This window comes from Myotis myotis, unplaced genomic scaffold, assembly GCF_014108235.1.
Source record: "Myotis myotis isolate mMyoMyo1 unplaced genomic scaffold, mMyoMyo1.p scaffold_m19_p_6, whole genome shotgun sequence".
NCBI classification, from domain to species: Eukaryota; Metazoa; Chordata; class Mammalia; order Chiroptera; family Vespertilionidae; genus Myotis; species Myotis myotis.
In genome coordinates this window covers 3,087,008-3,114,826 of record NW_023416368.1, presented here as the reverse complement: position 1 = coordinate 3,114,826, position 27,819 = coordinate 3,087,008, and the positions used below count along the sequence as shown (strand labels likewise).

General features: G+C 45.1%; 3 protein-coding genes across 9 annotated transcripts in view; 2 read left to right on the top strand and 1 right to left on the bottom strand.

Moving 5' to 3' along the window:
• Nucleotides 1-772, top strand: part of AIMP2 (aminoacyl tRNA synthetase complex interacting multifunctional protein 2) — a 7,512-nt gene extending 6,740 nt beyond the window's left edge. For all 5 annotated transcript variants that reach the window (XM_036313030.1, XM_036313029.1, XM_036313033.1 and 2 more), the window contains exon 4: nucleotides 249-772. In XM_036313030.1, the coding sequence (XP_036168923.1) occupies nucleotides 249-637 (389 nt within the window). In that variant the 3' untranslated portion in view covers nucleotides 638-772. The remainder of the gene's footprint in view (nucleotides 1-248) is intronic.
• Nucleotides 79-27,819, bottom strand: EIF2AK1 (eukaryotic translation initiation factor 2 alpha kinase 1). Of its 3 annotated transcripts, XM_036313022.1 has the most exons (16): nucleotides 27,608-27,739; nucleotides 26,304-26,366; nucleotides 23,383-23,544; nucleotides 21,524-21,657; nucleotides 20,369-20,406; nucleotides 19,329-19,428; nucleotides 18,437-18,517; nucleotides 17,852-17,951; nucleotides 17,042-17,102; nucleotides 16,386-16,713; nucleotides 15,055-15,166; nucleotides 13,042-13,142; nucleotides 7,658-7,769; nucleotides 7,406-7,488; nucleotides 3,726-3,959; nucleotides 79-1,716 (listed from the first exon to the last, which is right to left on the bottom strand). In XM_036313022.1, the coding sequence occupies exons 4-16, from the start codon at nucleotides 21,632-21,634 to the stop codon at nucleotides 1,585-1,587; spliced, it is 1,593 nt and encodes a 530-aa protein (XP_036168915.1). In that variant the 5' UTR covers nucleotides 21,635-21,657; nucleotides 23,383-23,544; nucleotides 26,304-26,366; nucleotides 27,608-27,739; the 3' UTR covers nucleotides 79-1,584. The 3 variants fall into 3 exon arrangements, with proteins under 3 accessions (XP_036168915.1, XP_036168913.1, XP_036168914.1); XM_036313020.1 differs by lacking the exon at nucleotides 26,304-26,366 and having other exon boundaries at nucleotides 27,608-27,819; XM_036313021.1 differs by lacking the exon at nucleotides 26,304-26,366 and having other exon boundaries at nucleotides 17,042-17,099; nucleotides 27,608-27,819.
• On the top strand, nucleotides 8,713-12,493 carry ANKRD61 (ankyrin repeat domain 61). Its single transcript, XM_036313035.1, has 3 exons — nucleotides 8,713-9,032; nucleotides 9,902-10,035; nucleotides 11,404-12,493. The coding sequence occupies exons 1-3, from the start codon at nucleotides 8,817-8,819 to the stop codon at nucleotides 12,347-12,349; spliced, it is 1,296 nt and encodes a 431-aa protein (XP_036168928.1). The 5' UTR covers nucleotides 8,713-8,816; the 3' UTR covers nucleotides 12,350-12,493.

Below are 27,819 nucleotides of genomic sequence, written 5' to 3'. Positions count from 1 at the left end.
GTCTGAGGTCCCTTCTAGTTTGAAAACTGTCAGGGTCAAGTACCAGACGTGATTACTTGCCTAACATATAGTCTGCACTCTTTAAACATAGCTTAAACTTTAATGTTTCACCTAAAACATGTGATTTTTTTTCTCTGAAAGTACACCTTCCCTTGCCACCAGTTCACGGTGAGTGGATCCCCTCCCCGCGTGGACAAGTGCTTCTCCGGGTGCTGCTCCTGTTGACATTCAGGGTGTTTTCCTTTCAGTGCCCAAGACCCAGATGAAGTTCAGTGTCCAGAGGATGTGCCCCATCGAAGGGGAAGGGAACATCGCACGGTTTTTGTTCTCTCTGTTCGGCCAGAAGCATAATGCGGTAAACTTAACCCTCATCGATCGCTGGGTAGATATAGCCATTTTTCAGTTAAAAGAAGGAAGCAGCAAAGAAAAAGCCGCCGTGCTCGGCTCCATGAACGCTGCTCTCGGGAAGAGCCCCTGGCTCGTGGGGAACACACTGACCGTGGCGGACGTGGTGCTCTGGTCCGTGCTCCAGCAGGCGGGGGGCTGCAGCGTGCCCGTGCCAGCCAACGTGCAGAAGTGGATGCGGGCCTGTGAGAACCTGGCCCCTTTCAGCTCTGCCCTCAAGCTCCTTAAGTGAACCCCAGGAAGTGATTGTAAAGGGTTTAGATTGTAAGAATGGTGGTGTTTCATGCCTGTTGTTGGTAAAGGGACTTGTACTAAAACCGGTCTTTAGGCCAGTTGTGGAGTACCAATAAAAGCACCGTGTAACTTGTGGGTCTGTTTTATTTAAAATTCAGCGGTATCACATGCAGTACACCACACCACCTGCCAGCCAGGCGGCAGGCGCCTGAGTGCAAAGATGAGCATGTCAGATTGCTGACTTGGAGGAGCACAGGAGTCCGGCGCTGTGAAGAACAACGCAGGGGCAAAGTCAGGAACCCTGGCCGCCGAGCTGCTTTGAAATCATTTCGGGGCATGAAGTACAGAGCTCTGAAAGGGCATGATGATGCCAAGCTGAAGGTGATGAGGACAGAAATAGACTGGGCGACATACACTGCCAAGCTGAAGTGTTCTCTTGGAGGCAGCGAAGGCTTTTGAGCCTGGCGTGAACTGAGATGTCCTGGCGGTTGACTGGCAGCGTGTGAGAGGCTTAAAAAAAGCCCAGCTCGTGCGCAGGCTGGATCTGGGTGGTGACTGGGTGTGGAGCACACTCAGATTTCTGCAGAAGCTTCTAGAGGGGGACAGAGTTCAAAAGAAAAAGAACTGATGCTGATGCCTAAACTTTTAGTCTGAGAGACTAGACAGACACTAATACTAAGAAATCAGGAAAAGGAGCTTGTGGGACAAAAGACAGGAAAGAGTACAATAGGTGTTTAGAGCAGTCGAGTTCCGATGCTGGGTCAGGAAAGGGCTACTTAAGGAAGTAGGTGGTGGTACTAATGCAATCTCACTTGAATAAATCATGTACAAGCTCCTGACTAAAACCAAGTATTTCACCATCTCTACCCTAAGGCTGAAATTATATATTCCAGTTGGGTTTAGCTTATAGAGTTGAAGTTCATTTTTATATTTCTGGAGACTAAGCTAGACAGGAACACCCCCATCTTTCATGTCATCCTTCACCCCTTTGTTTTGAGAAAGGAGGCGTAACTGCTTCTTTAGTTCTTCTATTTCTTTTTCTTGCTCTACTATCTTCATTTGCAGGGTGAGATTGACCTGAAATAGAAATGTTTAAGCTCCATTAAAATGGCTTCTTTCCTTTTAAATACACAAGCATGCCTCACTTCGCACAGTCCCAAAATGCATGGATCCAGTCATCAGTTTAGTGAAATTAGGCCAGTAACCCAGCAACGTGGTTCAAATGTCAGTTACCACAAGTTTATCCACAAAACACTAGCCGATAGACGTCCTGATCCGGACAGTCATCCTGTCACTCAAAGTCTGTCAGTGCATCTGTTAGTCCACACACAGGCCATGTGTGTAGCCAGGCTGTCTCCCTGTCCCAGTGATAGAACCCAAGTGGCATTTTTTTCAAAAATGGACAACTGAAAGGGGACTGGCCAAGGACAGCAGCCAATGAGAAGTGGTAATGCTGGCAGTGGCAATCGAGTCAACCCAAAACACTGTCACAGGAGAAACAGCTGACCTGGAAATGCTGGCCCTGCTGCCACTGGACGGGGTGGGCAGCCACGAACCAAGGAAAGGGACTTGTCAACACATGGAGGAAAATGATGGCGCTGCCCCAGAGTGTGACACCAGCAAAAACTTCACATTCTGTGAACTCAAGAAGACATTTCACATCGAAAGTGCCCAAGACCAGGTGCTGGAAGCTGATCCAAACGTAGCCAGGAGCACGACAATTCGCCGCCCTGAGTTATAGGGGAGGCGGGCATTGTTCAAACTACTCTTGAAACACTTTCTCAATTATATTGCACTAAATATTAGTTTTACAGGTGTTTTTTTCATTTCCGTAAGAGTTTCAATGCTTTGATACACACTCTTAAAGTCATGGAATAATCCTAACTTCCCCCCTGGATTATTAAGACCCCTCTGCATGGTTTTATTTTATAAAAAATTCTATAAGACAGGAGACATCCTTACCATAAACACAAATACTTGGTCTCTAAAAGCTACCTTAACCGGGAGTGAGAAATCCCTTCCATCTGAGGTCATTTAATAACCACATTGCCGTTTTCAAAGTCTCAGAAAAGTACCCCATCTGCCTGTTTATCATTCAAGCTAGTAAGATTCAGTTTTACTTGAAAATTAATAAGCCTTGAGTAGGAGATAAATCAACTAAACAGTTACTATAAGAGGTTCCCAAATTAGTGGGCACCAGAATCACTTCGAGGGCCTGTTAAAGCACAGATGGCTGCCCCCACCCCTGAATGAGGTGTGCGGGAGGGCCTGAGAATTCTGTCAAGTTCCAGTGACCTAATGCTGCTGGTCTGGAGACAGACAACCACTGCTCTCTGCAGTGCTGCTCAGGCAACTGTGTATGTAAACCACTCGGTCTTTGTAAGGAGATTCCGACTCAGCAGATCCGGGTGGAGTCTAAGATCCTGTGTTCCTAATAAACCCCAGATAATGCTGCTGCTGCAGGTCTGAGGACCACACTTTGAGTGGCAAAGTGCTCTAGGATCTGTGCGCATATGTTTGAATCAAGCTCTTAACTCTCAGCAAGTTTCTCAAGGAACAGAACAGATGAGTCGTGTTGCCAGAATGGATGAGTCATACTTGCAGATGAGGGGCTGGCATGCTACGGGTCAGGTGGGAGGAAGGGAATGGGCTGCCCGGGGCAATGCCATGCACAGGACGGAGCGCCAGAATCGCACGTGAATGCTGAAGACCTCAGGCTGGCTCAGGCGGTCTCCGGCACCCCTGCTCACCCGCTGAGAATGACTGCTGTGATTTTACCCTCTGTTGTGTCCCTTTTTACTGGCAGGCATGTTAGAATCATTTATGAAAGGTTACACACCAGCGCTGGAAAGGAAAACTAGCAAGCACCTTTTGGCTTAGCGAGATGAAGCCCGTAATTACAATTTTTAGAGCAGGCAGCTGGCAGGGGTCATCGTGTGCACTTAGACTGGGAACTCTTGCGAATGGGTTCAGATACTGTTTGCATAAACCTTACTGTAAGCTCTACTGTTCTTCATGAAATAGGACTCAATTTAAACGAATTCTAAGCTCCATATTTTCCCCAGCTTTAAAAAATATGTACATACGCTTCCGGGATTCTGGAAAAGGTCGCTCTGCAGCAGCTGCATAGCCGACGGCCTCTGGGACGCGTTCTTTCTGGTTAGCTCCTGGATGCACCTGGCTTGGACGGGACACCTCTGGCTGAGGGACTCGGGCATCTGACCAGTTCTCAGACCCGTTAGAACCTGTGCTCGCTCCATTTCTGTTCCAAACGGCTGGAAGAGCTCCAACAGGATCACGCCCAAGCTGTACATGTCCGACTGCGAAAGGAGGGAGGGTCACTGAGTGATGAGATGGACAGTGAGCATGACAGTTCCCTGTCAGGACGCCGTCCTCTCCAGCATGAGAGCATTTATAGAAAGGATGACTACAGTCTCTAACGTACGGCTGGCTCATCTCTCACTGGCCATTACCTGCCAGCCAGATCTTCTGCGAGGTGGCAAGTACTGTCACAAAGCCCCTCCCTTTAATACAAAAAAGGGGCTCAGGGGACAAAGGACTAATGGCCAGGTGAGGACAGGATGATCCCATCACCACAGAGTCTGTACCACACACCTGACTCCATCCACCCTCCTTGAAAACCCAAGCCCGGCCAGCCAGACACAGATGTGAGATCCCTCGTGCTGGGGCGTGTCCCGGGGGCCTCCGCCAACCTCACCCGGCTTCACTCACAGGCAGGAAGTCTTGGCAAAGCTTAGCACACTGCGGAAACTGTGCTGCTTCTCCTGAAAATACGTTTGTTAGGAGGGCCTGGACTAGACAGGCTTCCTAAACGACCATGGTTCTTTTCTGGCAGCTCTTTCCCAATCATGCACCTGAGCTGCGGGTTCATTCCCCACCCTGGGGGGAGGGAGGGGCGCGAGTGCCAGAGGCAGCTAATCACTATGTCTCTCTCACTCCAATGTTTTCTCTCTCTCTCCACCCCTCCCTTCCACTCTCTCTAAAAACCAATGGAAAAAATATCCTTGGGTGAGGATTAACAAAACAAAACAAAAAAGTTCAACGATTCATTAAGAGGAATAAACTTGAGGAGAAAACTAAGATGGCGGCATAGGTAAACACCGGGAAATTGTCGCCTCACACAACAATTGAAAATTACCGCAAAGGACTGAGCAAACATCATCCAGAACAACAGAAAGGCTGGCTGAGTGTAAATTCTACAACTAGAAGGAAAGAAAAGCACGCTGAGAGCCAGAGGCGCTGCGGAGGTGAAGTGCAGAGGTACGGTGGCTCGCGTGCGCGAGGAAAGGGGGTGGCACCTGAGGACGAGGCTGTCTTTTTGAATCACAAGCTCCCGACTGCTCTGAACTCCGGTTCCGGGAAGTCTCTGGGGACCCAGGACTCATACGGGGAGAAGCTGGTCTGTCCGGCAGCGGGCGAACTTGAAGGCGGCTTTCCCTCAGAGGTGCTTGCAGCAATTAGCGGGTCACTGAGACGCGCGACTCCGGGCGGAGAATCAGCCATAGCTCCTTGATCCGCCCTTTGATTCCCTGAGACCCCGCCCCACCCAGGCTGCGGCAGAGGCTTTTGCATGTGAATGTACCTAACTGCAGCCCAGCCAGGCAGACCCGGAACTTCCAAGAGAAGGCCCAAGGCCCCGCAGCGGCTTGCATAGCTTCACAGCTGAGCCTCTTCGTGGCTCCTGCTGTGTGGCCTCAGGCAGAGGCTGAATTAGCACCTCCTTAGATCCAGGAGCCACTGTACCCAGTGGTCAGAGGGGGACCATCCAGACTGCAACTCCTCAGATCCATAAGGGACACACTCAGGGAGCAGACTCAGTGAGCACCAAAGCCCCACTGAAGCAAGTCTTGCCCCAGAAGGGTGTCTTCAGCACAGAAGTTCTCCCACTTTAGACACAGCTGATTCTCACAGCCAATTGGCCTAGAGGTCAATTCCTCCCAGTGATTCTACAACAAGCAAGGCACCAAGAGTGTCCGCCCCAGGTAACTGGGGAGGCTGAGCCACTGGCCCTACAGGACACCTGGAGCGCAGGGCCACTCTATCAACACAGGGAAGCTGCCAAAATGCGGAGACAAAGAAACAGGTCACAAATGGCAGAAATGGAGGAAAGCAAACGATTGGATATAGAGTTCAAGGCCACGTTTATAAGGTTTTTCAAGAATTTTATGGAAACCGCCGATAAATTTAATGAATCCCTCAATAAGTATAGTGAGACCATGGAGGACATGAAAAAGGACCAACTAGAAATTAAGCATACACTGACTGAAATAAAGAATAATTTACAGAGATCCAGCAGCAGACAAGAGGATCCCAAGAATCAAGTCAGAGATTTGAAATACAAAGAAACAAAAAATACCCAACCGAAAAAGAAAAAAGAAAAGAGATTCCAAAAATATGAAGATAGTGTAAGGAGCCTCTGGGACAGCTTCAAGCGTACCAACATCAGAATTATAGGGGTACCAGAAGGAGAGAGAGGGCAAGATATTGAAAACCTTTTTGAAGAAATAATGACAGAAAACTTCCCCTACCTGGTGAAAGAAATGGACTTACAAGTCCAGGAAGCGCAGAGAACCCCAAACAAAAGGAATCCAAAGAGGACCACACCAAGACATATCATAATTAAAATGCCAAGAGCAAAAGATAAAGAGAGAATCTTAAAAGCAGCAAGAGAAAGACAGTCAGTTACCTACAAGGGAGTACCCATACGACTGTCAGCTGATTTCTCAACAGAAACCATGCAGGCCAGAAGAGAGTGGCAAGAAATATTCAAAGTGATGAATAGCAAGAACCTGCAACCAAGATTACTTTATCCAGCAAAGCTATCATTCAGAATAGAAGGTCAGATAAAGAGCTTCACGGATAAGAAAAAGCTAAAGGAGTTCATCACCACCAAATCAGCATTATATGAAATGCTGAAAGGTATTCTTTAAGAAGAGGAAGAAGAAAAAGGAACTCTTACCATTTGCCACAGCATGGATGGAACTGGAGAGCGGATAAATACCACATGATCTCACTCATTTGTGGAATATAATGAACAACATAAACTGATGAACAAGGACTGATCCAGAGACGGAGAGGCATTGATTGGATTGTCGGGACTTGGAGGGAAGGTAGGGGAGGGTGGGGGTAAGGGGGAAAGATCAACCAAAGGACTTCTATGCAAGCATATAGGCCTAATCAATGGACATGGACAACGGGGGGGTGAGGGCATGAGCGGGGGGGGGGGCGGGTAGAGGGTAACGTGGGGACAAGGACACATATGTAATATCTTAATCAATAAAAAATATATATAAAAAAAAAAAAGAGGAATAAACTTTATTAGGCTTTTATGTTGAGAGAAGGAGTTACCATTCCTTCCGGGAACAATGTGGATTAAAGGGACGGGAGGGACACGCTGCCCCGAGCATTATTTAGCAATTACTTGAGCTTGGAAACAAGAAGGGAAGCTGAAAAGAGGCCTCTGAACTCTCGCCTGCTGGGGTGAATGTGGCACTCTGAAGGGAAAGTTCATTCAGACACTATTCGCTATGCCCATGGGTTTAGAAATAGTCAAGGAGCCTAAAAAAATGCAGTCAGGTTCAGCTGCAAAGTCAAGTTTCCTGTTGTGCCCGCTGGACGGTAGATAAACTACAGAACTGTTACCTCCAAACACCTTGCCCTCGTGACTTGCACTGCTCTCGCTGTGCTTTTTGTTATTACAACTGCAGAGTAAGTCCAGCAAAAGGTAAGAAACAGGAAACACTACCTGGGCATCATATTCAGATCCTTCCAGCTGTTCGGGTGATGCGTACAGGCAGGTGCCCACTCTGGAAGTATGTGTTGGTGGTCCTGTAATTTGAAAAGCTACACATTAAATTCCGCAGCGTTAGCACATGCAGGAACACTGATCTGGGTACCACGGCACGCTGTCTTTCCCTCACTTTGCTATTAAATCTTCATAATTCTCTTTAAAAAGTGACATCTTGTTTTTTTAATGGAAAAAAATGCCAAAACTTACTCTTCCCACCCCTGCCGGTCCAGTCTGGGTTCTGAATGATGTCTGTGCAGGCCAGGCCGAAGTCTCCTATTTTCACTTGCTGGTCAGGGCCATGAAGAAAAATATTTCTGGGCTACAAACAAACGGAACAAGTGAATTCCTTGGCGTTCTAGAAACAAATGGTAAAAATGTCTGGATGTTAAAGAGTTTTCAACCCAGGAGCAAGTAGCCCCTCAAAAATTAAAAATCAGAGCAGTGGTTCTCAAACTCAGCCACACATTAGAGTCACCGGGGAGCTTTTAAAAAAATCGCACCTGGCTGGTGTTGCTCAGCAGCTGAGCATCGATCGACCCAGGAACCAAGAGGTCACTGGTTCGATTCCTGGTCAGGGCACATGCCTAGATTGCAGGCTCGATCCCCAGTAGGGGCGTGCAGGAGGCAGCCAATCGATGATGTTTCTCTCTCATCGATGTTTCTGTCTCTCTTCTTTCCTCTTTAAAAATCAATTAAAAATATTTTTAAAAATAAATATAAAAACGACTGTCCTCTCCAACAAGTCCAACACTGCAGTTTTTCTTAATGAAAGAAAAACTATAAAAAAATGTTTTAAGCTCCCAGATAATTCTGTTAGCCAGGATCGGGGACGACTAAGTCACACTGTAAAGGCACACACTTAGCGCTATGTCAGCGACCACCACAGACCCGGAGCGTCCCCAGTGGAACCAATCCCATGCCGGTGAAACACTGCCCTGTACGCGGGAAGGGGAGGAGGCCACTGACATCTAAACAGTTAGGCTGAAAGTTGGGTTTTCTTATTTTAAATGTAGTAATTCTAATTTTTTATTTTAATGTATAATTGTGTATTAGCTTTGTTAGTTTTTTTATCTATAGCTAAATGGAAAGAGAAAATAGAGCCTTACATGTAAGATAATTTGGGTATGTTTTTGTGATCAAGTAGGAAGGCCTAAAACCTGTGCTTATATTTGACATCATGTGAGATAGGAACAAAGTATGAAAAAGTCTGGCTCTGATACAGAAACGAGTCGTGTTCATGGATACGGCTCTCAACAATTCTAGAACAGTTCTAGAACTGAACTGAGGAATCATAAAGACTCAGAAACTGACCAATTCCGCAACAAGTTTCCCTGACCTCTGAAGTCCTCAATCTTACGTGTTTCTCATGGGAAACATAGTCAAGAGAGGCAGCAGGGAGCTGGTCGCCGACGGGGCCCAGTCCCTGGAGGAGGGCCCACGTGAAGTGGTCCACGCCAGACTCTACGAAGCCATCATGACAGAGGACTGCGCTGCCATCCAGGCCCTGCTGCGCAGCCACCCCGTCAACCAGCCCCTGACGGTCCTGGCCAACTCCACCAGCTGCGGGTTACTTCTGACGCAGGTACCCTCCTCTCTGCTCCATCACTTTTAGAGAAAAGACTCGTGGTGCTTTGAAAGGACCCCCATCAAGTTCTTGTGAACTCATTCAACCTCCTGGCTGTCGGTCCCCACCAGGCCGCGGCTGGACAGCGTGTGCCAGCCACTCCCGCCAGCAGCCCACACCGCCCTTCCAGTTACCATACTGATGAGGGAAAAGACCAGCGCTCGTTCGGTTGGAGGGGCATTAGCGTCGCCTCTCAAACATGCCAGTGGTCACTGGGTCCTTGGGATGGAATTCTCTTTTCCCTTTTACGTATAACTTTTCATTTTCTAAATGTTTATAAAATAATTATTACCATTATCATTTATTTCCTTTGAAAAGTGACCCTCTCCTTTACTCTGCCCTCTTACCTTGCAGCCATGCTGTAAAGCCACTACTTACATATACATTTTTAAGACCCAGCATAAACTCCTCTGCTAATCATAGACAGAGTATTTGCTGCTTATCTCTGAAACCCTGGAAGTGTAGGTTTTACTGCTGATACTATGGCAAAACCTTAAAAAACCCAAAACCTACTTGTCAATCACCTTGCGGGTTAGTTTAAGGACGAAGCAGCTTAATAGCAATTGTCATTCATTTCACACCATGAGCTCCTCGCAACAACCAACTTTAAAAGCTCCGAGCGAGTTATTTTGTTGCCTTGGTAAATCTGCCTTCCTTTAACACACAGATTTTATAACATTCATAAAATTCACTGGCTTTGGGTCACGGAAAACAGGCCAAAGAAAAGGAAAATGTCAATGCACATAGCAGAGAAGTGCTGCCCTGAGACACACAGACCACTGGCTTGCTCTGGACTGGCAAGCTAACACCCTGTTCTAACCACACAGGACGCTTGTAACGGACTTGGATTCTTCCCCCTGAAGCAGACGCAGTCCATCATCCCCATCCACCTGGCTGCCGAGCACCGCAAGGCACAGAGCTTGCACTGTTTGTTAGAACACGGTGCTGACCCGGAAGTAAGGTAAGTAACTCAACAGGTGGCCACTTCTTAATGAGGAGACACGTGACCTAGACGTTAGCTTTCCCAGTCATGTCTGGGCTCATCCGCTCTGCAGGAGTTGTGGCCTAGAAATTATCTTGTTTTGAACAAACCAATTTCTTTGCTAATTAGAGGAGATACTCTGAAAAAGGGCGGGGGAGGGGGGGAATGCAAGAACACAAATCAGTCAGCCCACTTAAAGCATCGCGAATACTAAGCGCTCAGCAGTAGTTCCGAATAACCCTTCCCCCTTTCTCTGCCACAACAAAGGGCTTTTGGAGGCAATCCTGAGAGATGTCAGGAAAAAGCAGATGAGGGCCAGATTGTAAAACATGCATCCACCCGGGTGGAAGCAGGGAATGAAGACGGATGGGCCTAAGTCAGCCATGGGCAAACTACGGCCCGCAAGCCGGATCCGGCCCGTTTGAAATGAATAAAACTAAAAAAAAAAAGACCGTACCCTTTTATGTAATGATGTTTACTTTGAATTTATATTAGTTCACACAAACACTCCATCCATGCTTTTGTTCCGGCCCTCCGGTCCAGTTTAAGAACCCATTGTGGCCCTCGAGTCAAAAAGTTTGCCCACCCCTGGCCTAAGTGCAGAGTGGCTGTGGGTTTCCAGATTCAACCCTGTCATCTAATCCAGCAGTCGCCAACCAGTGGTCCGAGAACCACTGGTGGTCCGTGAGGTCCAAAAGGTTGGCGACCACCGATCTAATCCACCCACACACACAGGGAGCATCAGGCCCAGGGACAGATGCAGAGCCGATCGCACCCAAGTCCACAGAACTCAGCTCCGCACTGAGGAGCTGCGGTGCCAAGAACACTGAGACACAGCCCTGAAGAGGCCCAACCCTTGCAGGAGGAACAAAGTAAAAACAAGCTGCCAGCGGAAGCTGGGCCCCCGTGCACTGATGCATCCCCCCCCAAACGCTGTGATATCCTGAAAAATTAAACAGCAATGAGATTTACACACACTTTTTTTAACTAAGTAAGGGTGGGGATTACTTTACTTATTATTTTTAAAAATATATATCTTATTGATTTTTACAGAGAGGAAGGGAGGGGGTAGAGAGTTAGAAATATCGATGAGAAACATGGATCAGCTGCCTCCTGCACACCTCCTACTGGGGACGTGCCTGCAACCAAGGTATATGCCCTTGACTGGAATCGAACCTGGGACTCTACAGTCCGCAGGCCAACGCTCTATCCACTGAGCCAAACCGGGCAGGGCAGGGCAGGGCGGGGATTACGTTAAATAAATGTCACCTTTTTGACCACTAATTCCCCGCGTAGAGCCATTTCCACTATTTATTCAGTGTAACCAGCGCTCACTACCTATTTCAGGGACACACGAGGCCTCACCACACTTCACCTGATGCTACTGCACTGGCCAATCACCTCTACCGTCCAGACAAAGCCAGGGAACAGAATCCAAAGGCTCCTGGCGGACATTCAGAACAACGCCGTGACGTGTCTCCGCATCCTGTGTGAGCACAGAGCCCAAGTGAACGCTCGGGTGAACAACAGCCACAAGCACTCCGCCCTCCACCTGGCGATAAGATACGGGACCTACCCAGTCCTCTCCATTTTAGCCCAAAACGGTGCCCAGGTGAATGCCATTAATGAATCCAGCATGACTCCCCTGCACATGGCTGCAGATATACTGAACAAGGAGATGATGGAAACACTCATTGCCTGTGGAGCCAACGTCAACTACGCCGTCCCTTTCACGGGGAACACGGCCCTGAAGCTGGCGGTGTGCGCCGCGTCCAGCAAAGCGGGCCGAGTGCTGGCAGCAGGGCTGAGCTGCATCCGGCTGCTGCTGACTCACGGAGCCGAAGTCAATGTCCAGGACCACAAGGGCCAAACAGCCATCCACGAGGCATGTTTTGCCGGCAGAGAGACAGTCATCGATCTCTTGCTTGAATTTGAAGCCAACATTAACATCCTCACAAAAAACGGGGAATCTCCCATACACATGTACCTCCAGCGCAGCTCCAACATCAGGGACACGGCGCTGCTTGCCAAGTTGCTTTACCGCTCTTACCCCTTGAGACTGACCAATAACCAAGGAATTCTGCCTGCAGGACTCATGCTATCAGAGTTCCAACTCTTAAGGGAATCCCTAATCAAGTTGTCGCAAAAACCCTTCTCCCTAGAGGACATCTGTAAGAGAAGCATCAGGAACATCTATGGGGAGAGCTACAAACAGCATGTGCAGCGCCTCCTCCCCGAGAAGCTCTGGAATTCTGTGTACGGGTATTACGACCTGGCTTCCCTCTTGAAATAAGGCCTCAGGTCACAGTGCCACAGGATTTCAGGACTCCAATCGCGGTTTCCGGCTAGACTGGTACCCAGAAAACAATCCATTGGCCTCATCCATCCCAAATGTACAAACTACTGGTTCTTAAACTTCTTCAAAAAATAAAATGATTTGCATATTACCTTTTTGTCTCTAGATATTCTTTTAAATGCATTTTTCATGTTTTAAATTTTGCCTGAAAGGTAAGCAACTTAATTTAAAACTCTCAGCCAAAGAAGTAAATATATGTTCTCTCTTTCTTGATAGTGTTTTGTGGATAGATGTTGGAATAGTAACTATAGATTTTGAAAACAGCAGAATGAAATTTTCTATGTTAAATTTCCTTTAAGATAGATAATTATAAAAACAGACTTTACCTCTAAGATTGAATTAATAGATGAATATTTTTGTCAGCATTAAATACACTTAGCATCATCAATTATAGCAGCATGTAGAACACACTTACTACCGGAAAAACAGTGAGAATATTCAAATGCCCGAAGTTTACTGCTTTTAAATTCAGTCAAGTTTTTATGTTCTGGACCTAAAAAATGATGATTTACATGAAAGCAATGGCACTCTTCCAGATAAATGACCTAGGGCACCTAGTCCCCTTCATTCAATGAATCAACGCAAGTCAGCCCCGATAAGTTTTCAATGATTTCATCTTTGCCACTTACCTTCAGGTCTCTGTGCACAACCCCCATGCTATGGATGTAAAATACACCTTCCACCAATTCTTGAAAAATTTTTGTTGCCACACTGGCCATAACGTAAGGACCTGAAGTTAAAAAAAAAAAAATGTTTTTTCTTTCTCTAATTTTTTTTTACTCATTAATATCTAAATGTTAATTATCTAAATACATTAACATCTGACACCTAGACAACATTCAGATTTTCAACAAAGTCAACACTCCAAAAAATGGTTCAAACCCAGAGGGCTCCTCAGCTAGTAAAGCTGCCATCGAACACTAGCGCCCACCTTCGATGGAGTCTGTCACCAGAAAGGACCTCCCATTTCACTCAGAGCCCCCGTGGCAATTAGTAAGCAATTCCCAGGCACCAGGTGGCCAGACTAATTCACGTTTAAGTCCCCTTCAACCCCTGCCACCCTGGGTTTCATGCTAATAAGTCTGGTATCCTGGCCCACTGTGGATTGGAGATTCTAGTACAAATAATAGAGTAAGAAGGTAAGTTATGTTCACCCCAAAGGGTGAGCTGCATCATCCGGATTTAGAATGCACTTTTCTAAAAATGGCTGACAAATGAAGCATATGGGGAAAAAGGAAATGACTGAATAATTCATCTGTTAATATGATGACAGAGCATATGAATTTAGAGGGTGGAGAGGTTTGTAAGACTAAAATTTAAAAAAAAAATTGATTAAAAAAACATCCTGAAGTTTCCAGCCAAGGAAGTTTAGTAATATAGTGGGAACTTACTAGCTCTTCTGTATTCAAGTCATTTTAAACCCTCAACCTATTGTTGACCTTCAAGAACAAGAACACTGTAGGCCCCTTCTCCACCCCGAATGCGCCCACTCTGTTATAAACAGCTCACACCCACTCCACACCGTCCTTTATACTACCTAGCATACAACTTAGGGATCTGTGTGTGTGTGTGGATATGTGTACACACGCGTGTGTGTAAAAGCAATGGTTCCACTAAACAGGAGAGAGGAAACTTTTTTCTGCCAAGGACTATGTGGATATTTTAACATTATTCAAGGGCCATACAAAATTATCAACTTAAAAATTTGCCTGCTAGCCCGGCCAGTGTGGCTCAATGGTTGTGCACTGACCCATGCACCAATAGGTAACCCGTTCAATTCCAGGTCAGGGCACATGCCCGGGGTTGTGGGCTTGATCCCCAGCAAGGGGCGTGCAAGAAACAGCCGATCAATGATACTCTCTCATCACTGATGTTTCTCTCTCTCTCTCCATTCTCCCTTTCTCTCTGAAATCAATAAAAATATATATTTTTAAATATATATATTAACATGACTCCCTGGCTGGTGTGGCACAGTTGGCTGTAGTGTCATTCCATACACCAAAAGGTCGAGGGTTTGATTGCTGGTCAGGGCATATATCCTGGTTGCAGGTTCAATTCCCAGTTGGGGTATATATAGGAGGCAACCAATTGATGTTTCTCTCTCACATCCATCTCCCTTCTCTCCCTCTCCCTTCCTCTCTCTAAAATCAATAAAAACATATCCTTGGGTGAGGATACATACACACACACGTATATATTAACTTGATAGCATTTCTAGGGAATATACAACTGGAGGGGAGGGAATGGGATCTGGAGCTTGAGGGAAACAAACTTTTGACCACATGCCTTCCTATAATGGTTTCTTTTATGGTTTCTTTTTGTAAGAATACCACATTTGCAGGTTAAAAAAATAAAAACAAGTATTTAAATTTTTTCCTTAAAAAAATTTTAAAGACCTTTTCCACCCTAAATCAGTTTCCTAAATTCTAGCACATTACTGCTTAAATATCAATAAACTATGTATCTATCACAGAGAAAATTAACTTCCAATTACTATTTGTTTTTGAAACATGTTGAAATAAGCTTGTTTCTTTGGTTTAAAAGATTTTTTTTTCTCCATCTAAAGACCTGGCAGCAGGAGGCGGCGGGTCCTCCTGTCTTTATCCCCCAGCCCCGCACCTGCAGAGCCGCATGGTACTTACAGGCAGACTCATCCACACACTCCCGGCTCCGCCTGTTCCTCTCCACGATCCAGTCCCACAGGGAGAGCTCACACAGCTGCATCTGGATGTGCAGCATCAGGTGGTATTGCATCTAGAGGGCGACACAACACTGGTCCCATCTCTGTACCACTCACAGTATTCGTTTAGCCAACAAATACTCACTTGCCTACTCTAGGCCAAGCACTGGCCTGAGTGATGAGGATAAAAGTGACACTTAGGCCTGCCCACAATGCCCAAAGTCTAGTGAAGGAGATGGAGAAGGAAAGCAATACTTAAAACTGTGTGTCATATTCCCAGTGGGCAGGGGTAGACCTGCTGCAGTTAGGCCGTGTCAAAAGGGAGAAGCTCTCACATGTGACACTGAGGCATTGAAACTGTTTGGTCTGCTCTCTACATAAAGTTCTGAAAGCTAAAATCCTATATAATAAAAGGCTAATATGCAAATTGTCCCCTCGGGAGTTCAACCGACCAGGGGTTCGACCACTTGCTATGATGTGCGCTGACCACTAGGGGGTGGCGCGGAATGAAGGAAGGCCCCAGCCGGCAGCTGGCAGCAGGAGGAAGGAAAGCCCCAGCTGGCGGCCCTTATCGCCGGCCAGGCCTAGGGACCCTACCTGTGCACGAATTTTGTGCACTGGGCCCCCTCTAGTCAAGTATAAAAGGACAGCTATATGCTACCTGCTCCTCTGTGTACACCCCACAGCATACAGACAGTTTGGTTGGCTTCACACTGTACATAAAGAATCACATGCACGCGGCCACGTGTTCCCGGACAGTAAGCATTAGTTCTGCGTGTGTACACAGCTTTGTAATCTAGTATGACCAGTTATGTGCAGACCCTGTTAATCTTCAGATTTCTTAACACTAATACCTGACACTGGAGCGAGTACGATGGAGTCTCACCAGTGCATCAGTGTAGCCCTCAACAAGAGTTGCCTGAAACATGACCTGGTAATCCTACTCGAACCCTCTGAAAGCCATGTTTCAAATGTAGAAAATCTTTCTGCATAAATATATATTTATAACCCAGTGTTAACATACAACAGAAACAGACTGTGCACCATGCTTCCCACTCCAGGGAACATATATGATACTATCTAGAGGAAGGAATGACCCAGAAAAGGGCGAGTTAACTAAGGGAACGTGTGAAGTTCAAATACATAGGGAATGTGGACAGAAGAGACTGAACACGGGACAGAAGGGCTAAGCAGAGAGGGAGGAACAACAGGTGGGAAGTCAGCTGAGGAAGAGGGGCGGCCATATCTAATCGCAGTCCGCTGTACAATTATTATGAGTAAACAGGAATCTACCTCTGTCTGTCCCACCATGTTTAAGTTTTCTTCAGACGAGTCCTCAGTGGATGTGAAATTCCCCTCCAAGTCTGAATTAAGCCGAAGTGGCAGCTGATTCGCAGCCATCGATCTCGAAGACCACTCAGCCAGGCCATTTTCCTGGAGCCCAATGGATAATTCAAATCCACTGGCATCTCTTGTGACTAGATTGGGGGAATAGTTCACCAATTTGTTATTCTGATTTTCAATGCCAGACTCTCGTAAGAGTTTTTCTTTTTCTGAGGTCAACTCGGCGAAGATAATGGATGAGCTGTTACTTTCATCATTTTTAACATCATATTGATCTCTGGAGGGGGAAAAACAGGAAAAATAATAATTAATAATCAATGTAAAAAAAAGATCAAGAGTAACTCGACTGTTCCTTCAGGCCTATGTAATTCTTACTGGTAAAGCCCTGGGGGTTGGGGGGAATCATCAAATCTACCTAGCAACTACGTTTATTTAAAATTCTAACAGGAAATATCTAAGGGAAGGAAATAATTTAACATTTCGTAATGAAAATAAGCAAAAACGAAGTCTAAAACATTCCTGAACTCGTAACAGCAAAAAACAAAGGCAACCCAATGCAGGTGACAGGTTATGTCAACCTGCAAAGGCTACACCAGTGCACATACCTGTCGCCCTCCTGGGCGGAGATCACTTTCAGAGATGGCAACTGAACAGAAATTCTATCTGCTGAATAAAAACAGAAACAAATCCTTAAGCAGCCCAATTTCCTAATTCATAGTCAAAGGCAGAGCTAAAATATACAAATAATGCCAAATGAAACAACCTATCTAAAAACATCATGACTGTCTTGGCCACTATGGCTCAGTGGATAGAGCATCGGCCACGGACTGAAGGGTCCTGGGTTTGATTCCGGTCAAGGGCATATACTGAGGTGCAGGTTTGATCTCCAGTCATCGGTTGGGGTTCATGTGGAAGGCAACCAATCAATGTATCTCTCTCATATCATTGTTTCTCTCTCTGTGTCTCTCCCCCTCCCTTCCACTCTCTAAAAATCAATGGAAAAAAGATCCTCAGGTAAGGATTAACAAAAAATAGAAAATGTCATGATCTTCTGGCAAAGTACAATACAAGCTTATTCAAACCACTGGCACATATAAGGACCTATAAAACAGCTGTTCCTCTACACGAGGGGTCAGCAAACTCTCTGTGCAGGACCTGACCAATTGGTCAGGTTTCTCGGGCTCTGAGACTCTGCTGCGGCTACTCAACTCCACTACTGTGGACAAAAGCAGCCACAGACAACACCTATATATGAGCCTGTGTGCTAATAAACTGTATTTATTGGCACTGAAATGAGCAATTTCATATAATTTTCACAAAATAGTCTTTTTGTGCCTTTTAATATTTTTTAAAATGTAAAAAACATAAAAGAATGAGCTTTGCCAGCCTTCAACTCTATCTAATCTGAAACTTACCTTGTGTTTGGGCCACATGGACATGCTCAATCCAAGCAGTGTGATAGCCCACAATGTTAGGGTGCTGAAGGCCCGCCAGCACCTTCACTTCCCGTAGAACCTGAAGGAGAAGCATCATTAGACCGAGCTTTCACTGGCAAGTTGTTAAATGCTCATGGTGTCAAATAGAGCAAACAGAAAAAGCCCTCTGTACAAGCAATCTAAACGATGTTAAAATAACGGGAATATCTTTATGAGAGACCAAAGCAATTGTTATAGCCACTAAACTTACATATACATGGCACTTTATGCTTTGCATAGTTCATTTACACTCATTCTCCTATAACGAAGTCCAGTTCACAAGGTAAATAAAACCTGTTGTCAAGGGCAGAAGATAGACGTGACTTGGAGGACTAAGTAATTTGTCCAGGACCACACGGCATGTTAGGGAGAAGACTGTTACTGTAACTCATTCTTAGTAAACTGGCAAGCCATACACCTAGTATTTGCCAAATACACTCTTTCTCACACACACACACATACAACAACTATTTCAAAAAAACAAATACTCAATTATTCAAAATAAATACATTTTTTAAATCTTACCTTCATGCAATCTGTCTTAGTTGCACCCTTAATCAGGATTTTCTTAATCGCATAATACTGACCATCTAATTTATTCCTGACCTAAAAAGTAGAGAAAAAGACAAAGTATATTGTGTCATTAAATTTCAACCGAATAAGGAAAGTTCTTTAACCTGAACTTAGACCATCCAAACGAGCCAGAGAGGTAAAATTAAGGTAAAAACACTGAGCGCTTTGCTATGGTCAGGGAAGTCAGCCGTGCTCAGCTGGACAACAGGTTTTCAAATGCAAGGAGAGGCCAACTCCCAGAAGCCCCCGGTCGGAAGAATGGCAGTGTTGGCCAAAGGGCTCTGTGAAGCCCAAAAAACAGTAGCACAATTCTTTTCAGTAAAACATTCTATATAAAAGGTAACTATAGGCCCTAACCGGTTTGGCTCAGCGAATAGAGCGTCGGCCTGCGGACTCAAGGGTCCCGGGTTCGATTCCGGTCAAGGGCATGTACCTTGGTTGCGGGCACATCCCCAGTGGGGGTTCTTCAGGAGGCAGCTGATCGGTGTTTCTAACTCTCTATCCTTCTCCATTCCTCTCTGTGGAAAATCAATAAATCAAATTGACAGGTTGATATGATAAAAAATATTTTCCTTAATAAAAAAAATAAATAAATAAAAGGTAACTATAGGACAAAAACTCAGTTTCCAGAATCCACCAACCCACCAATGTGGTTAGGAAAAAATGAAAACCTGCCCACTTCCCCATAAATGACGAATCTTGGTGAAAAGTAAATATACACAATTTCTAGGAACTGCCTAGAAATTGCCTACTTTCAATATTGAAAACAACTTTCAATATTGAAAAGAACTTCTCAATACATTTATTTAAAGCAGTAGGTCAAAAAAGACATGCGGAAAACAACCTTGTATACTCTTCCATATCCACCTTTTCCTAAGATGGAAACCTCTTCAAACTCATTTAAGTAACGTGAAGTCTGTGCTTCAAAGGCTACTTCCCTTGATCTGAAAGTTAAAACAAACAGCCAATATTAGAGCATGAGCACATCAGAATGTTCTAGGCAGTTCATGTTCCCTGTTTTACTACTGACCTTCTAACTTCCTTCATCACTAAATTGTGGTGACTTGGAAAGGATGAGCTAAAATGAAAATTTTGAGCGGCCAGTGTGGCTCACTGGCTGAATGTCAACCCATGAACCAAGAGGTCACGATTTGATTCCTGGTCAGGGAACATGCCTGGGGCTCGATCCCCAGTGCGGAGCATGCAGGAGGCAGCCGACTGATGATTCTCCCTCATCACTGATGTTTCTCCCTCTTTCTCCCTCTCCCTTCCTCTCTGAGGTCAATAAAAATATTTTAATGCAATTTTTCATTCTCTATGAAAAAAACATTTGCTAAGCAAATTGACAGGTTGATATGATAGCAAAATGAAAACCTGATTTAGATTAAAATCATTAATCTAATTTTAAGTATTTTACCAGTAATAAGTACTCAATGACTAACTAAACAGGCAAAAGATTAGCGAAGTGAGAAAGTCATTGAAATTTCCAGACAAGTTACAGATTTTATATTAACACTTCCTAAATACAGGCAACATTCAATGGTTTTCCCTGACAGAGACCAGATATCAGTGCCCTGCACTAAGGCTGGGGCTTATGGAATCCACAGTGAATGAGGAGAGCAGGGGATCAAAAATGAAGAAAAAAAATTTTAAAGCAAAACAACAAAAAAACCTTTTTTATTTTTTATTAAAGGAGGGAAATGAGAATTAAAGCAAATCTTGGAGCAGTAATTAATTGCCGAGAACAAAGTTTTTTAATTTGCATAAACTATACTAAATATAGTATTTTTAAACTCAAAACTCATTTCTGATTAATTCAGGATTGATTCTTAATCCTGACTTAATAGTAATACTTAAATAATCACAAAAGTATTTGATACACACCTGATCTTCGGAATATGAGAACTATCCTCACAAGGATCCTAAAATAAAAAAATTATTTTTAAAAGCATTTTGAAAATTTTATGGAATAAGGAATCTATCAAAATTCAATGTCATATCAATAGTCTCAAATGCTTACACAATATTTAGAAATAAGACTCAATGGCTTTTTCAACATTACCTAAAAGTTTACAATGGAAAATATCTCTCTCTTAACCAGAAGATCACTACTAAAAAAGCTACATTCTTGCTACCCACTGACAAAGCTGAGAATGTACCAAGGAGTACCATAAGCAAATGGTGATTTTTACCTTCAAAATATACCAGTATGCAGAAACGGACAACTCCCGTCTCCACGGCTACCACCCATTCAGAGCCACCAGCATCGCTTCCTGCCTGCATGATGCACCAGTGCCCCTGCTTTTGCCCGTGGCCCCCCAGTCTATGCTCAACACAGAAGCTGGTTGATCCCATTAAACTCATAAGTCAGATGATGCCATTCTTCTGCTCAAAGTCCGGCAGTGCTGCCTGTCCCACTGCGTGAACACCAAAGACATTAAAATGGTCTCAAAATCGGACTCTATTGTCCAACTCCACCGTCCCTTACTGCCCTCTTGCCCCCCACGCTCCCCTGCTCACTCCAGCCACACGGCTGCCTATCCTGCTCCCCCACACCTGACACACTGCTCACTGGGGAGCTGCTGTGCCTCCACTCGAGTGCTTTCCCTCCAGGCATCTGCGCGGCGCCTCCTCTCAGCCTCAGCTCCTGACTTACATGAGTCTCAGTGCGGCCCTCCCTGGCCACCCTCCGTAACATTCACACATTTTCTAAGTCCCTTCCCTGCGTTATTTCTCCTTAACATTCTCACCATCGAACCCACTTATTTTTCCGCATTGTCATTGTTCCGTTGTTTACTACCTGCTCTTTACAACAGAAGCTCCCTGAGGCCGGGATTCTGTCTATGTTGCTTACTGCTTGGACCCCAGCACGTACCAGAGAGCCGAACACACAGCAGCCGTTCATAAATAGTTGTTACATAAACAAATTAAACATTTTATAAACCTCTTTATAACCAGGATTTCATAACGCTTTAAGATACAGCCCTCTGGAAATCAAAACGTTTTTGTCACATACCAAGCACGTATTTTGAAGCTCACCTGACGAACGCTCTCTCTAGCTGACCTCATTAAATGAGTGATGGCTCTGTTGTGATGTAGTCTCAATGAGCTAAACTCATCACTGCAGGTGAAAGAAGACAGCAGCCCCATTTTGATAAAGGTCTGACAAAGTACTAGAAAAAGAATGCGGAGAATTATTAGAAGGCCATCAATAAAATGGTAATTTTTTTTAATATATATATTTTTTTATTTCAGAGAGGAAGGGACAGGGAGAAAGAGATAGAAACATCAACGATAAGAGAATCATCAATTGGCTGCCTCCTGCACACCCCCTACTGGGGATGGAGCCTGCAACCCAGGCATGTGTCCTGCCTAGGAATCGAACCGTGACCTTCTAGTTCATAGATTTAGGTCAACGCTCAACCACAGAGCCACATCTGGCTGGGCTAAAATGGCACTTCTGAAGAGTACACAGAGCACAGTGAAAACAGCCTCTATGACAGCGGTTCTCAACCTGTGGGTCGCGACCCCTTTCATGTGGCGGTCAAACAACCCTTTCACAGGAGTCGCCTAAGACCATCCCGCATATCAGATATTTACATTACGATTCATAACAGTAGCAACATTACAGTTATGAAGTAGCAACGAAAATAATTTTATGGTTGGGTCACAACATGAAGAACTGTATTTAAAGGGCCAGAAGGTTGCGAACCACTGCTCTATGAGAAAAAAGTTCCATTCATACACGCATTCCAACTGGGGATTGATTCGGTCAAAGTGAAGCAACTGGTACACTCACTGCTCAGGAGCACATCTATTCTGACTTCTCTGACATTGGACAGTCAGTCATTTGTTAACCATTCCTGGTTGGTCAGTAAAATACTAAGCTCCATCTTTTAAAAAGGCAAGAAAAATGTAATCACAGTAGTCTTCTGATTTTCAAACATATTTCATTTTGCAAACAGGCATTGTGATAAGAATAAAGGCAGAAGTGGAAATAAATGATTAGAACGAACAAAAGTGAATATTAACTATTGTTTCTATTATGGAATATCTTAACCAACACAGAGAGCTGGGCGGTACAGGAAAAGAAACACCACACAGTTGGTGTTAAAAGTATTTAGTGTAGAGGAAAAGTTTCTTATTCAACAACAAAAATACTGCTGTTCCAGCGTTCTGGTCAAGACCTGGTTCAAAATGACTAACTGTGATTTTCATTTACCTGTTCACTGACTAAACCATAAGAGAGCTTCACACATTATATGGATTATCATGTTATAGATACAAAAAAACCTATATTTTATTTAAATATGAACAATTTTATGGTTATTAATCTTTCGGGGAACCAAGTAATCCTATATAATAAAGAGTTAATATGCTAATTAGACCAGATGGTGGAATGACCTTCCGAACGACCTTCTGGATGAAGCCCCTTCCTGATGAAGCCGGGACTGCAAGGGCCGAGGCAGCTGAGGCTGTGAGGGCCAAGACCCCTGCACATATCATCGGGCCTCTAGTTATATTCATAAGGAATTACCCAAAGCAAAATATAAAATGAATTTTAAGAAATATAAACTATATTGCCCAGCCAGCATGGCTCAGTGGTTGAGCATCAACCTATGAACCAGGAGGTCACAGTTCGATTCCAGGTCAGGGCACATGCCCGGGTTTCGGGCTCCATCCCCAGTAGAGGGCGTGCAGGAGACAGCTGATCAATGATTCTCTCTCATCATTGATGTTTCTATCTCTCTCTCCTTTCCCCCTCTGAAATCAGTAAATATATATTTTTAAAAATTTAAGCTATTAATACTTATTTCAAGTTTTTATACACCCGCAGCATTAAATACCATAGTACTTTTACAAGTGTTATTTAGCAAGATGAATTTATGCTTACTAACATTTAAACACCTGTCTTGAACGAAATGGGTTTGGTTCATGCACATGGCTCAAGTGTTCCAGCAGAGAAACAAGCAATAGTTGGTTGGCAACTGCAAAAGGGAAGGTCGGCTGCTGCTGCTGCGGTCCTTTTAACACCTGGAGTTCTGCTAGAACATCAGACTCTACAAATTAATAAAGGAAAAATTGTAATAAATGGTAAACATATCTCAGAATGACAAAATAACACATTCTAATTAAAGAAACAAACTATGTAACTTCAAGGGAAAAAACCCACCACAGCCCACCTGGTGTGGCTCAGTTGTTGAGCATCAACACCCATAAACCAAGAGGTCACCGGTTCCATTCCCGGTCAGGGCACATGCCCAGGTTGAAGGCTTGATCCCCAGCAGGCGTGCAGGAGGCAGCCAATCAATTATGCTTCTCGCTCATCGATATTTCTATCTCTACCCCTCTCCCTTCCTCTCTCTAAAATCAACAAAGACATATTAAAAAAATAAATAAAAACTAGGCTTTAAAAAGAACACAGTAGTTAAGCTGAGTGGGGTTAATCAAGACAGACTTTTTGGAATTGAGCTTTGAGTTGAATTCTGGAAGCTGGAAGCCTAGCAGGAAGATGCCACTGGGGGAAGGGAGAACGTTTTGGTAGTAGTGATGTACACAAAGGTAGAAATGAATGAATGAATGAATATTCAAGCAAACAAGCGGGGATGCCTCCTGTCACGAGGACAGCGTAGGCCCAGGCATAAAGACATTAGTTTGGCAGAGGAGAAAGGGAAGGAGGAGGAAAACTTGACTCTTGAGCATATGCTACATATGGACAGGTGTCTTATATGTACAATCTCATTTCATCCTCACGGGACAGTAAAAGGTAAGTGTTACTATTCCCATTCTCCAGATGAGGACACTGATCTCCTAGAGAAGGTAAGAAATCTGTAAGCGGGCACACCGACTAACTCCCGAGCCCATCGTCCTCTTTCCACTGCACAAGACCAACCGGATAGATGACTTTGCACTTCAACTGAAGGTCATCAGCTGGTACAGGAGGCGACCGGACAGAAACATGGAGGAAAGAATAGGTCGCAGAAATAGCAAGAAAGAAAGGGACCGGCCAGGATTTAAAACACCAGGAACGGGAGGAAGGGGTGTTAATGAGAGCGGAAATTGGTAGGAGGGCTTGTTAGAGGAAAGATGAGACACTGAATTCTCAGTACAGTGGAACCTTGGTTCTCGAACACAATTAGTTCCAGAAGGCTGTTCGAGAGGGGATTTGTTCAAAAACCAAATCATTTTTCCCCTCTAGAAAGAATGGAAATTGAATTAATCCGTCCCAGACCCCCAAATGATTCCCTGTTTTAACCTTTTTTGTATACAGTACTGTTCAATGTACTGTTTAACCTATAAACAAGCACTTCTTTTCTTGAATTTATCAAACTACCCCCTTCCAGCCTTAAAGGAGTCGCTTTCAGCACTCGTTCCAGGGGTGCCTTTCAGGAGGCCAGCAGGCTCCATCGATGCTCTTTCACTATCGAGGCCTCCACCGCTCACTGCTTTTTTAAAAAATTTCTTTATTGATTAAGGTATTACATATGTGTCCTTATCCCTCCACTGCCCCCGACTCATGCCCTCAACCCCGTTATCCAAATCAACAACTTTTTCTACCACTTCAACTGCCTGTGATCATTGCTTTTCTCACACCCTTAGCAACATGAGCACTCTTGATGGCCTCTTTATGTTCTAAAATTGTGCTAATCCGTTGGTTCTCCAACAACAAAAGCATTCTCTCCTTTGTTTGTTACCTGAGAGCTGCTTTTTGCCATGCTGAGGTATCAGCATGAAAGGGCTGTCGGGTCAAAAACTGAAGTTTTGGTCCACAACAGAGACATTTTTAAAAGTATTTTTTGTGATCCTCACCCAAGGAGTGAGGATATTTTTTCCATTGATTTCTAGAGAATGGAAGAGAGGGAGGAGTGGGGAGGGAGGGAGACAGGGAGAGGGAGGGGGGAGGGGGAGAGAGAGAGAGAGAGAGAGAGAGAGAGAGAGACAGAGACAGACATCGATTGGTTGCCTCCCGCATGAGCCCCAACCCAGGTTGGGGATTGAACCTGCAACCCAGATACGTGCCCTTGATCTGGAATCAAAGCCAAGATCTTCTGATGCACAGGCTAATGTTCTAACCACTGAGCAATGCCAGCCAAGGGGAGACATTTTTTCTGTGAACAATTTGGTAGAGAACCGAATTGTTCCTGATGGGAGACGTTCAAGAACCGAGGGAAAAACCTGAAGGATTAATTTGAGGTACAATTTTAGAAAACTCATTTCTGGTGAAAGAAGAAAAATTAATGAGTCTGACATTGGGCTTACTGTTGGCCCTCCTTCTAAGATGACGGGGGTGCGGGGGAGGGGGTATCAAAGACAGTAACTTTGATCAAAGGCCGATGACTCCCTACACAATAAACTCCCGCAGAGCACAGGTTTCGGAGTGACACCTAGGTTTTGAATTTTCAGACTCTACCATTAACTGGCACAGTGACCTCACATCAGAGAGAAGACCTTTGAGAAGCCATTTAACTATTCTGTTTTTACATCTACTGCATTTCTCACGGACCTTATTTCCACACAAAAAGATAAATTAGGCCTGGGCCTTCTGGGCTTCTTTGGAAGAAAAGGCAGTATGTAAACACAACAGTAGAATGAGTAGCAGAGGAGAAGGGAATTTTTAGAAGCTAATCTAAGATCACACCCTTCAAGACTAATCTTCAGTTTGCAGAAAACCTTATCACAACATTACAGAACAGGCAGACTTGCCTGTTTACCGCTGGGACTTTTTCTATGACATAACCCTATTTACTGTGGAGCTGCTCTAAGTACCACCTTATGTACGGAAAACATCAGTTTGCCCCCTGCAAAATAGTTATCTTACAGCTGTCCTCTGTTCATAACTGCCACGGTCTGCTTTGTATCCCTCTGGAGTCAAGAATTATAGCTGGTATTAAGGATGAAAATCGAAGAATTTAAGAAATTAGAACATTTGCAACTTGGCTTGCACCTTTAAATCGATTTTAACATGTTAACAGTTGTTTCATGCTTCAACTGAATGTGTTTTCTCTATAATCATCCTATTCAAACCACTGCACAGTAAAATCCTCCCTGAATCAATGTATTCATTCTTCTTTTTTAAAATATATCTCTATTGATTTCAGAGATGAAGGGAGAGGGAGACAGAATCAATGACGAGAGAATTTCACTGACCAGCTGCCTCCTGCACTCCCCACACTGGGGATAGAGCCTGCAACGAGGGCATGTGCCCTGACGGGGAATCGAACCCTGGTCTCCTGGTTCATAGATCAATGCTCAACCACTGAGTCACTCCGGGCAATGATTCATTCTTAATAGCACAACTTAATTTGTGCGATTATTGCCAGGTTGTGGGTTCCACCGGGTCAGGGCTCATACAAAAATCAATCAATGAATGCATAAGTGGGTGGAACACCAAATTGATGTTTCTCTCTCTCTCTCTCTCCCCTCCCCCACTCTTCTCAAAACAATCAATAAATAGAAATTTTCAAGTGAAGTAAGTTGCCAAAACAACTAGTTGCAATTAAAGAGCCTACTGCACTTTCCTTAAAATACTGGATACTTCGGACTGGCTAGAGCCCCTGTTCTAAGCACCTCTCACTTCATGTTGTTGGACAGTAACATACCGTATGTCCCAGTAACCAAAAGCCTCATGAAAACTTGTTGTTTTTTTGTTTGTTTGTTTGTTTGTTTGTTTGTACAGAAGAGGAGGCTTTGCATACTGCCTCGCGATGACACGTCTTCAGCTGCCCGACCGGTGAAGCAAGACAACAGAAGCAATAAATCAAAGCTCGGCCCCAACGGTTCAGCCCGCAGGGTCTGCAAAGCCCCACCTAGTAGCCGGCACCGCTCCCGCTCCCGCCGGACCCAGCCACGGGGCTTGGGAGCTGGGAGGGCCCCGGAAACCCTGGGTCCGCGGAGGAGAGACGAGCAGAAATGTGCACAAACGAGCCAGCGGGTCGCCCGCAGCCGCTCGTCTCCATAAATGCTGACCCGACGCGAACGGCCCGCCCGCCCCCACGCCCCACTGCACCGCTGGGCCCCGGACCCCACGGAACCGGCCGAGGCCCAGGAGCCAGCCTCGCTGCACCCGAGAATGAACGTGGACGCGGCCAGGAAAGGGCCACCGCGGCATTCCGGGTCCCTCACCGTCATACTTGGGGTCCGAGCCCTCCTTCGGGAAGTCGATGGCAGGCGGAGCAGGAACAGCCCCCGCCCCGTCGGCCTCAGCCTCGCGCTCCGGTGCCGCGGGGCTGCTCCCCAGCATCGCGGGCCCAGCGCGGGCCGCAGCCCAGCCCGCCCACCGGCCCAGCACCTGCTCACACAGCCCCCGCGACGATCGCCAACGAACCCGGAAGTGT